The 9,605-nt window shown below is 45.3% G+C and overlaps 2 protein-coding genes across 2 annotated transcripts; one reads left to right on the plus strand and one right to left on the minus strand.

The window, feature by feature from the left end:
- Window positions 1-3,234: 3,234 nt before the first annotated feature.
- LOC4347160 (probable ethanolamine kinase) lies at window positions 3,235-7,645 on the plus strand. The gene is made up of 11 exons (XM_015795663.3): window positions 3,235-3,635; window positions 3,885-3,976; window positions 4,399-4,505; window positions 4,880-4,985; window positions 5,244-5,366; window positions 5,690-5,781; window positions 6,020-6,104; window positions 6,222-6,327; window positions 6,409-6,475; window positions 6,967-7,059; window positions 7,198-7,645. The coding sequence occupies exons 1-11, from the start codon at window positions 3,469-3,471 to the stop codon at window positions 7,324-7,326; spliced, it is 1,167 nt and encodes a 388-aa protein (XP_015651149.1). The 5' UTR covers window positions 3,235-3,468; the 3' UTR covers window positions 7,327-7,645.
- A 217-nt stretch (window positions 7,646-7,862) lies between these two features.
- LOC107278099 (uncharacterized) lies at window positions 7,863-9,605 on the minus strand. Its single transcript, XM_015755721.3, has one exon. It carries the CDS (start codon window positions 9,363-9,365, stop codon window positions 8,298-8,300), a length of 1,068 nt encoding a protein of 355 aa, XP_015611207.2. The 5' UTR covers window positions 9,366-9,605; the 3' UTR covers window positions 7,863-8,297.

The raw sequence follows: 9,605 nt of genomic DNA on the forward strand, positions 1-9,605 counted from the left end.
TTCGCCTTCGATCGGGGCTGTATTCCGTGCACTTCACCCTGCAAACCACGTCGCCACTGTTACTGTCCTTGTCGACGCCGGCGCCTTGGATTTGTCCATTACTCAGCGCCATCAATCCAGCCACAACGTCTTGAGCGGCAAGTTCGTTGGCTGCTCGCCGGCGACAGGTGAACTGCAAGACATGCATGTCTTTCACATTGATCTACTTATATCTTTCGGTGGGAGGCAACAGGTGCCCATGCATACGTTTAGCTAATTACCATTGATCAGCTGCTGTATACATTGTGTTCATTCGTACTTTATTAGGATAATGGAATTCAACGGTCTCCTAGGAGTCGAGCAGATAGCAGCAGCAGCCTCCGGGGAGGACAACAACCTTCGGCCTCCCAAATTGGAAGCCGCCAATGGCAGCGTCATCTGGAATCGATGCGGGCGGTCGTGAGGGCCTCCCGGGGGCGGGCGTCTGCTACAGCCTCCCACTGTTGAGGCAAACGGTGGAAGGAGGCAACGGCGGCGGCGGCAACCTACCCTAGCGCCGCCGTAATTTTCTTCCTTTTTTTTCTTTCGCTCGGTTCGCTGCATTTGAAGTGGCTACACCGGTCTGGACGTCGTTTGGATTAGCGTCCATCCGCGGACGCTGTTTACACGAGCGTCCTGATGCGGAAGCTGTTTAGAATAGCGTCCTTCTTATTTTGGTAAATACTCACAAGGAATTACTAATTATTTAATTTAAATATTATTAATTATTATAAATAAAAAATTCGGCAACCGTTGACTGATGCATGTCGCCTGAGGAGAGGCCGGAAATCTGGCGACCTAATTAACAAAGCCTCGTTAGTCATCACTGTCCTGGTAATATATCTGGCATGCAATTTTGCTTGGTGAGTTGAACCTCTAGTTCCGTACTGCACCGTACAATATTTTCCGGCCTAATTAACATTGACTTGCTTGTTGATTTCATCAAAGTATCCGTGGAAATCGATCTTTTTAGTTGAGAGGGACGTATAGCGTATTAGCGTGCCGGCCAAAACGCCCGAAACGTTGAAAAGCACGTAAGTTGGTTGGATGATCCAATAACCTTTCCGATGATGTTAGAATGTTTTGACGATAGTCTTAAATTTCTTTTAAAAAAAAATCGATGGAACTATCACACAAGCAACTGAATAAGACAACGACGTTTTTGGGTTAATTAGCATCATGCATGGCGTCCAAGTTTGTGGCTTGTTGTTTTCGTCGTATGCCTACTCGGGTCCTTATGCCTACTCGAATCCTTGTAATCTATCACTACCTCTGGTTTTCAATATATAACACCGTTAAGTTTTTTTTTATTTATATACGTTTGACCATTCGTCTTACTTAAAAAAAATAAATATAAAAATAATTTAAGTTGTGCTTAAAGAACATTTGACAATAAATCAAATCACAATTAAAATAAATGATAATTACATAAATTTTTAATAAGATGAATGGTTTAAACGTCTCTTAAAAAGTCAACGGCGTCATATTTTAAAAAACGGAGGAATTACTCCGTATCCTAATAGATTAGATTTTTTCAGACGATGGAATTAAATTCAATTACCCCGTCCCAAAATAATTATAATTTTAGATTGTTTAGCATATATTAAATTTTAAGAAGAAGGAGTATGATGTCCTCATTGAATGGTTTATATATAAGAGTATGAAGATAGTTGAGGGTAAAATATAGAATTTTTTTTGAATGAGAGGTGACTGATGGCAATTGGTACTCTATCGCAATAATTATTTTAGGATAAATTTGGATAATAAAAATATAATTATTATGGGATGAAGGTAGTAGCATTTAGCTAGGCAGTTTCTAGCCACAAATTGTTCTTAGAAAGGTTCAGCATTCAAGCCGCGTCATCATATGTTATCCATAAACACGGATAACATATCCAGTTTGCAATAGATTTTTGACCGAATCATTGTAGATAAGTCACGATTATAAATATAAATTAAATATATATCACCATTTGTTATCCATGGTGTCATATAGACACTCAACTACTCACCCATTTTCTGAAGTATAAGTATTTATAGCATTCAAAATTCATACCACATATAAATAATTTTAAGATATTGTTTCCAATGCATGAAAACCCATATATTTTTAACCAACGGGATACTATTTGGTAAGAGAATCTAAGCAAATTGAAATTCAAAATTGTGACCACTAGGCTGCGTTCGTTCTGGGGTGATAGGGAGTTTGTTTATTTCGTTTTCCGCGCGCACGCTTCCTAAACTACTAAACGGTGTATTTTTTATAAAAAGTTTCTATAGAAAAGTTGCTTAAAAAAATCATATTAATCCATTTTTGAAGTTTAAAATAGCTAATACTCAATTAATCATACGCTAATGGCTCATCTCGTTTTGCGTATCTTCCTAATCTTCTCTCTCCTTCTCCTCAAACACAGCCTAAAGTATGTGTAAAAGAGAATTTTTCCTACATAATTGTTTATATTTCATAACAGGGAGTATATATATTTATCACTCTTCGTCCCAAAAACACCAACCTAGGAAAGAATTTAACCTACAACGAATCTGGACAAAGAGTTGTTCAGATTTATTGTATTAGGGGTTATAGATTGGATTTTTTTTAACGGAGGGAAGAGAGTACGTGTGACGTGGGTGCACAGTGCACATGGTGTCGTATACTGGTGTTCATGCAATGAAAAAAAATCTTGAACACCATGGACGGATCTATAGAGTAATGACCGGTGTCAGGCGACACCGACGACTTTTAGTAAAACCTATAGCAAAACTGCTTATCCATATATTATAACACCATAATTTTAATATAACTAGTATACTGTAACACCAATAGATATATTATGACACTAACAAATCAATTTTCTCTACCCACCACTCCTGAATACCAAAACTATACAGACAGCAAGTTGGACGAACAAGACGGGGAGAGGGAAGAGGGGATCAGACCGCGGGCCCACACGAAACGTGAGCAGATCCCCCCCCCCCCCCCACCCCAAAAACACACACAACCGTCCTCATCCCTCTCCCACCGTCATGTGGGCCCCACACGGGATCGGGCCCCACCCTCCAGTGGGACACACGCGCACGCCAACCCGGTAGTAGTAGGTCGGCGGCACGCGTGGTGCGAGGGGCCAGAGCTGACGTGGATCCCTTCCCCCCACCACGCGGGGTGCGGCTAGTGGACAGTATAAAGGTGTCCCGTGTTTTGGATCCCTTCCTTCTCCCACTCCCACACCTCTTGGCCTCGTCTCGTCTCGGACCACATCGAGCGAGCCGCCGAGCCGGACTCCTCCTCGAATCGAATCGAAACGCCCCCGATTTGAAGCAGCAAAAAGATATCCGAAATCGAATCGAGTCGAGTACTCGAGTGACGCCTTCGCCTCGGGTGTCCAGGAATAGCTCGAGCTTCCGCCACGCCACGCGCGAGGGAAGGAGCGGGTCGCGCGGGGGAGGGGGGGCATGGGATCGGAGGGGCGGAGCTGGAGCGGGGCGGCGGCGGTGGGGGGCGGCGTGGAAGGGGAGGCGGCGATCGCGGCGGTGGTGGCGCCTGCGCCGGGGGACGTGCCGGCGTCGGGCGCGTCCGTGGACATAGCGCTGCCGCTCCCGGAGATGACGCCCCGCATCATGCGAGTACCCCTGATCCCCCCCTCTCTTCGAATTTGCTTCTGGGATTTTGTTTCGTTTCGTTCTGATTGATGCGTTCGTGAGTGAGTGGGTGCGGTGCGGTGCGGGCGCTGAGTTGGAGGAATCGCGGGTGTTTTTATTTTATTTTATTTTTTTTTAGAGAAAAGGCTCAAGGGAATCGCGGGAGTTCGTTGTCTGTCTTCAATTTGGTTTTTGTTTCTCACGCGAGGAATGTTCGCGCGATTGTGCAGAGGTATCTGCAAGGAATTGGTGAGGGGGTGGTCATCGCTGGACAGCTCGCGCTTCTCGATCGAGACGGTGTCTGGCGGCATCACGAATATGTGTGAGTCCCTGCTCCTTGGCAGTTTCATGGCTTGTCGCGTTGTCCTGAATTTTTTTTTCTTCTTCCTGTTTCACCTGAGCAACTCGTTGTAAGTAGAGGAAAACATAGGCCAGGGCTGCTGCACAAACAAGGGAAATTTGGTGTTAGGCACATTTTAAAGTAATTTGGATAGCGGCAGACATAACATTATGGCCATCAACAGAACTTGATTGCATTTCTGAATTCTGAAAACTTAATTGCATTTCTGAACTTTTGTGGGATCAAGAAACTCTTTTACCATTACTTGCATTTTTTTTCTAATGCCTAAATCATCTTATCTTATGTTGTTTGCTATAGAAAATTATATAACCTTCTGTCACTGAAAATACTACCAATTTACCAAAAACTTAGTGGAAACCACAACTGTAATTTACTGCTTGCAGTGCTGAAGGTGTCCGCAGAAGATGGCAAGGGTAACAAGTCTTCTGTGACAGTTCGTTTGTATGGCCCAAATACAGACTTGGTGATTGATCGGAAGAGGGAATTGCAGGTGAGCATTTGAATAGTGTGATTATTGATGATGCGTGCATATCATGTCCTATAATGTTCCTTCATGGCTGTGCAATTGGTTCATCTGTTAGTCCTGCTTTATTTTATTTGGTGCATTTTTTTACAGCAAGCTCAAAGCACCTCATTGTTTTTTCAAATATTCAAGGGGGCTTGTAAGGGTTTTTAATGTATTATTAAACTTTGTATTTTCCACAGCGTCTTCTACAGTGATTTGATATAGAAAAGCAACATCAATTATAAACAAATGTTATCTTATACTGCGACCAGCACAACATCCATTATGTCAAAGAAATACCCACTATTTTCTGGTGTAAATTGTTCCCTAATGCATACATCTATTACCGTCATGTTTAGGCTATACCACATCTCTCAGCTGCAGGGTTTGGGGCTCAGCTACTTGGAACATTTGAAAATGGAATGGTCCAGTCATTCATCTATGCACGAACATTAACTCCTTCAGGTAAGCATATTATTGTTATTCGTGGATGGGGTGGGCTCTTTCTCACTGTTATATTGTCTAATATCATCTTTCTCTTTTTTCATTTATTACCTAGAATATTGTAAACTAGTGATCTGAAATGCTAGTTCAAAAGGTTTTGTGGGTTTTTAGTTGGAATTATACATAGTTTGCTAAGTTATTTTACACTTTAGATTTGCAAAAGTCTTGAAAAATGCTTCTTGCAATTTGCTTGTAAATATTCATTACTTTGTTTTCTAGACATGAAGGAACCTAGAATAGCAGCTGAGATTGCCAAAGAGATTCGCAGATTCCATCAAGTTGATATACCAGGATCAAAAGAACCACAGCTATGGGATGATATATTCAAGTTCATGAAAAAAGGTACCCTTCCAATGATATATCATACATTCAAGTTTGTTACTTAGTTAGCTTTTTTTTTTTGATAAAGGAGATACTCCTTGCTTCTGTTGAAAGTGTATAATGTTCAGAGCGAAGTAAAAATAAACAAAGAAAGAAATAAGGGTATAATTTTCAGAGCAAAGTAAAAATAAACAGAGAAACAAAAGAAAATCTGGGTTTACCAATTTGAAACATCACGTGACAAATGGATCAGACAAAATCCAAACTAGGTGCTAACATAATGCTACCATCTAGCTGCTTCTATGGCATCTATGTTCTTACGTTCTGTCAAATACTTCTCACAGCTTCGATATTGGAGTTTGAGGATAAGGAGAAGCAGAAGAGATATGAAACAATCTCTTTTAGAAAAATACAAGATGAAGTTAAAGAACTTAAGGTACCTTGCAAATGAATCTAGATTTTGTGTTGTTTTTATTTTATTTTTACTGTTAGGTACTATGGATGCTTGGAGCAATCAGTTTCATCTTATTCAAAGAGCCACTTTTGTTCATATTTTTCCTTCACCATAGAAGGGCTCATATTCATAAGGCAATACTTTATAATACGATACATGTGTATATCAAATTTTATGGCTTTGTTGTCCATGTATAAAATACGTCTTTCTTTTCTTATAGGATCTGTCAGACCTTCTGCATGCTCCTGTAGTTTTTTCACACAATGACTTGCTTTCAGGCAATTTGATGTTGAATGATTTGGAAGGCAAGCACCGAGTTCACTTGCATTGTTTATATTTCGATATTTAATATATTTTTTTCATTTTATATTCTATACTTGCAAAACTGAATAGGTGGCTATATGTGTTTGTCTTTTTGCCAGAAAAGCTCTACTTCATTGATTTCGAGTATGGGTCGTACAGCTACCGTGGTTATGATATTGCAAACCATTTCAATGAATATGCAGGCTATGATTGCGACTATAGCTTGTAAGTTATCTTCTTACTGGTTGAATTCTCCAATAAAACTTATTGTCATCATGTTGCTCAGTATTTTGTTGCCTGTTCTAGGTATCCAGATAAAAATTCTCAATACCACTTCTTCAGGAACTATCTTCAACCTGATAGGCCAAGTGAGGTATGTTAATATGATAGGTTGTCCTCTTGTGAAGCAAAACAAACGGAATTAATACATGGTGTTGCTAGCTTTTCTTACAAGGTCGAGTCATATGGTGAACCCATTGTAAATTTGGTGTTAGTCATAAGTAGTGTCGAGTCATATGGTGAACCCATTGTAAATTTGGTGTTAGTCATAAGTAGTGTCGAGCCATGCTATAAGTAGTGTCATTGCTTGTTTAAATTAAAATCAGTAACACATGCTTACGTGCTACATGTAATTGCCATTTATACTTGTCTAATTAACGTGAACTGCTCATATTACTTTTCTGAAAGGATTGTATGATGCTTAGCGTTAAAGGTGGTTGGAAAACATTTGAAGTATTGCTTTAAGAAAATATGTGTATTCTTTTGAATGTAGAAGAACATCGTGCAATTTTTTATCTGATGTTATCTCACCACAATGCACTTGTTGTATTTAAAATTCTTATTTGGTTTATTTCTAACTGGAAGGTCCAACTGCAAGATCTGGATGCCCTTTATGTGGAAACAAACACCTATAGATTAGCATCACACATTTACTGGGCGTTGTGGGCTCTTATTCAGGTGAGCACTACCCTCCTTTTGCTACAGACACAACATTCAGTTTCAAGTCTTTTCAAGTTGTTCTTGTAGCAATTGACTTTACTGCCATGCACCCCATTATAATGGAACTTGGAACATATAATTGCCATTTGGATGCAGGCAAAGGTATCCCCCATTGATTTCGACTATCTTGGATACTTTTTTCTACGGTACGACGAATACAAGAAACAGAGGGAGTCATGCCTCTCCTTGGCAGAAAGCTCCCTCTCCGCATTGAAAAATGGCTAGATCGAGCTTTGGAGCTACCGCCCCCAGCTTATTCATGGAGAACACTCTGATCAGCTGTTGTTGTCAAAACTCGTATCATGGTAGTTAATCTCGTTCTGAAATTCTTCCTGTTTAGTTTTTTTGTTCCTGCAGGAGGCATATGCTTCGCCCGGTAGAAAAAAAATATAGTATGATCGTAGTAGACAACTGGTTGTTTGTAATAAACATAAGCCCTTTGGCCCCTTTCGTACATCATGTAGTAGTAAGCATTTGTTGTGTGCCTATTGGGCATTCACCTGACATGCCGATGGCAATGCGATCGTTGCCTCGTGTTTGGCTATTTTTGCATCTTGGCTTTGTACAGCAATGCACCGGTTGTCGCCGTACATTACTGTGCGCGATCTCCACCGCCACTGGAGTGGTGCACTTAATTTCGATGGTGCTTTTCGTTTGCACGGCAGCTGACCGTGACCGGGACTGATTTGAGGATATCTTTTTTCTTTCCCCTTTTTTTTTTTGAAATGAGGGATTTGGGGATATAATTACCACCATGCAACTGCAAACTTAAGATTCACAGTGCTAATTTTTAAATTCACATGATCAGTACCAAGAAACATTGGCCGTGATAGTAGATTTACCAAAAGATTCTTCCAAGCAACATTATGTACAAATTAACCAGCGGAGTGCAAAACCACACACAACAACAAACAACCAAAAAAACAAACTTTCTTGAGCAAAACACAGATCACTCAACGATCAACGGGCACTCTTCATCGTAATTCGTAGATCAAGCGGAAAACGTAGCCACTGATCAGCTTCCTCGATCCACCTCAATGCGTGATGCGGTGATGCCTTCCATGGCGTTTGTCACGGGTCGCGTGGCCTACGCGCGCCACGTACGCCTCATCCGAAGATGCCAGCTGGCTGCGTCATGGCGAACCACCTCCAAGCTAGCCGCAGCCATGGCGCCATCAATACGGGAGCAAGCTGAGCTAAGCTGTCACCGCTGGCGCCGCCGCGGCGGCGGGCCATCCCGTGCCCATCACGGGCTTTCCGGCGGCCGGACGCGCCGGGGAATGCTGCTGGTCGCCGCCGTTCTTGCTGCTGCTCTTCCTCACGAAGCTGAGCAGCTTCTTGATCCCCTTGGCGAAATCCTTGTGCGAGTCGCCGCCGGCGGAGGAGAGGATCGCCCGCGGCGTCGGCGGCGTCGTCGTCGTCTCCGGGCTTCCCCACTGCTTCCTCGCCCGTAGCGGCTGCGGCGATGGCAGCTCCACCGCCGACCTCGGGGAGTCCAGCGCCGCCGTGTGGTGGTGGTGGAGTGGAAGCTCCGACACGGACCGGGAGTGGTGGCGGCGACGCGCCGCCGCCTGCGCGAGCTGGTCTCGCGGAGGAGGAGGTCGCCTCGGGCTGGCCGTGGCCGCGTCGCTGATCGGTGGGACGTCGTGCACCCTCGGCGTCGGCGGCGCACGCAGCCGCGGCGTCGTCGACGTCGTCGTCGTGGCGCCGCCCGTGCCGCTGCCGCGCCGGAGGAACGGCCGCGGCGTGACGCAGTCGCCGAAGTCGGACGGCACCGCCCCGAGGCTGCTCCGCCTCCGGTGCGCCGGCTTCGCCGCGGCCGCGCCGGTGTTCACCGTCCTCGCCCTGGGCAGCACCACGGCCGAACTCTCCTTCCTCGGGGTGGTCGGAGTAGACACCCCCGGCGGCGACCTCTTCACCTGAGCGGCGGCGCAGTTGAGAGCAAGCGGGCTCAACCTACCGCCGCCGCCGCCGCCGGCGGCTCGAGCGCCGCCCCGCGGCCGGGTCGTCTGCCGCTCCGACGCCGCCGCGGCGACGCCACCCGTCGTGTGGCGCCTGGCGTCGCGGCGGCGCATGTAGGCATCGTACTGCCTGCCGCGGCACGCGCCCTCCGCGCCCGCGCGCGACGCGACGTCGCCGACCTCGTCGTCGTCGTCCGCCGCAGCCGCCGCGCCCTCCTCCCCGCGCGCGGCGCGCATGAGCCTGAGCTGCAGCTCAAGCTCGTACAGCTTCACCCACAGCGCGGCGTGCCCGCGTCCCGCCATCTCTCTCTCGCGCGCGCGCGCGAAAAGCAGAGGGAAACAAACACACCCGTAAAAAAAAAAAACGAGCAGATCACCCGTGCCCGAGCCGTGTGGAGCCGCGCCGCGAGGACCCTTTGCCTCTTATACGCGGCTGTGTGCGGCGAGCAATAAAACCGGTGGGATTTTGGTACGCGGCAGTGGTGTACTGGTGTTAGATGGGGGAAAACGGTTAGAATCGGTAGCATCTCTTCGTAAACAACG

Source organism: Oryza sativa, chromosome 9 (assembly GCF_034140825.1).
Source record: "Oryza sativa Japonica Group chromosome 9, ASM3414082v1".
NCBI classification, from domain to species: domain Eukaryota; kingdom Viridiplantae; phylum Streptophyta; class Magnoliopsida; order Poales; family Poaceae; genus Oryza; species Oryza sativa.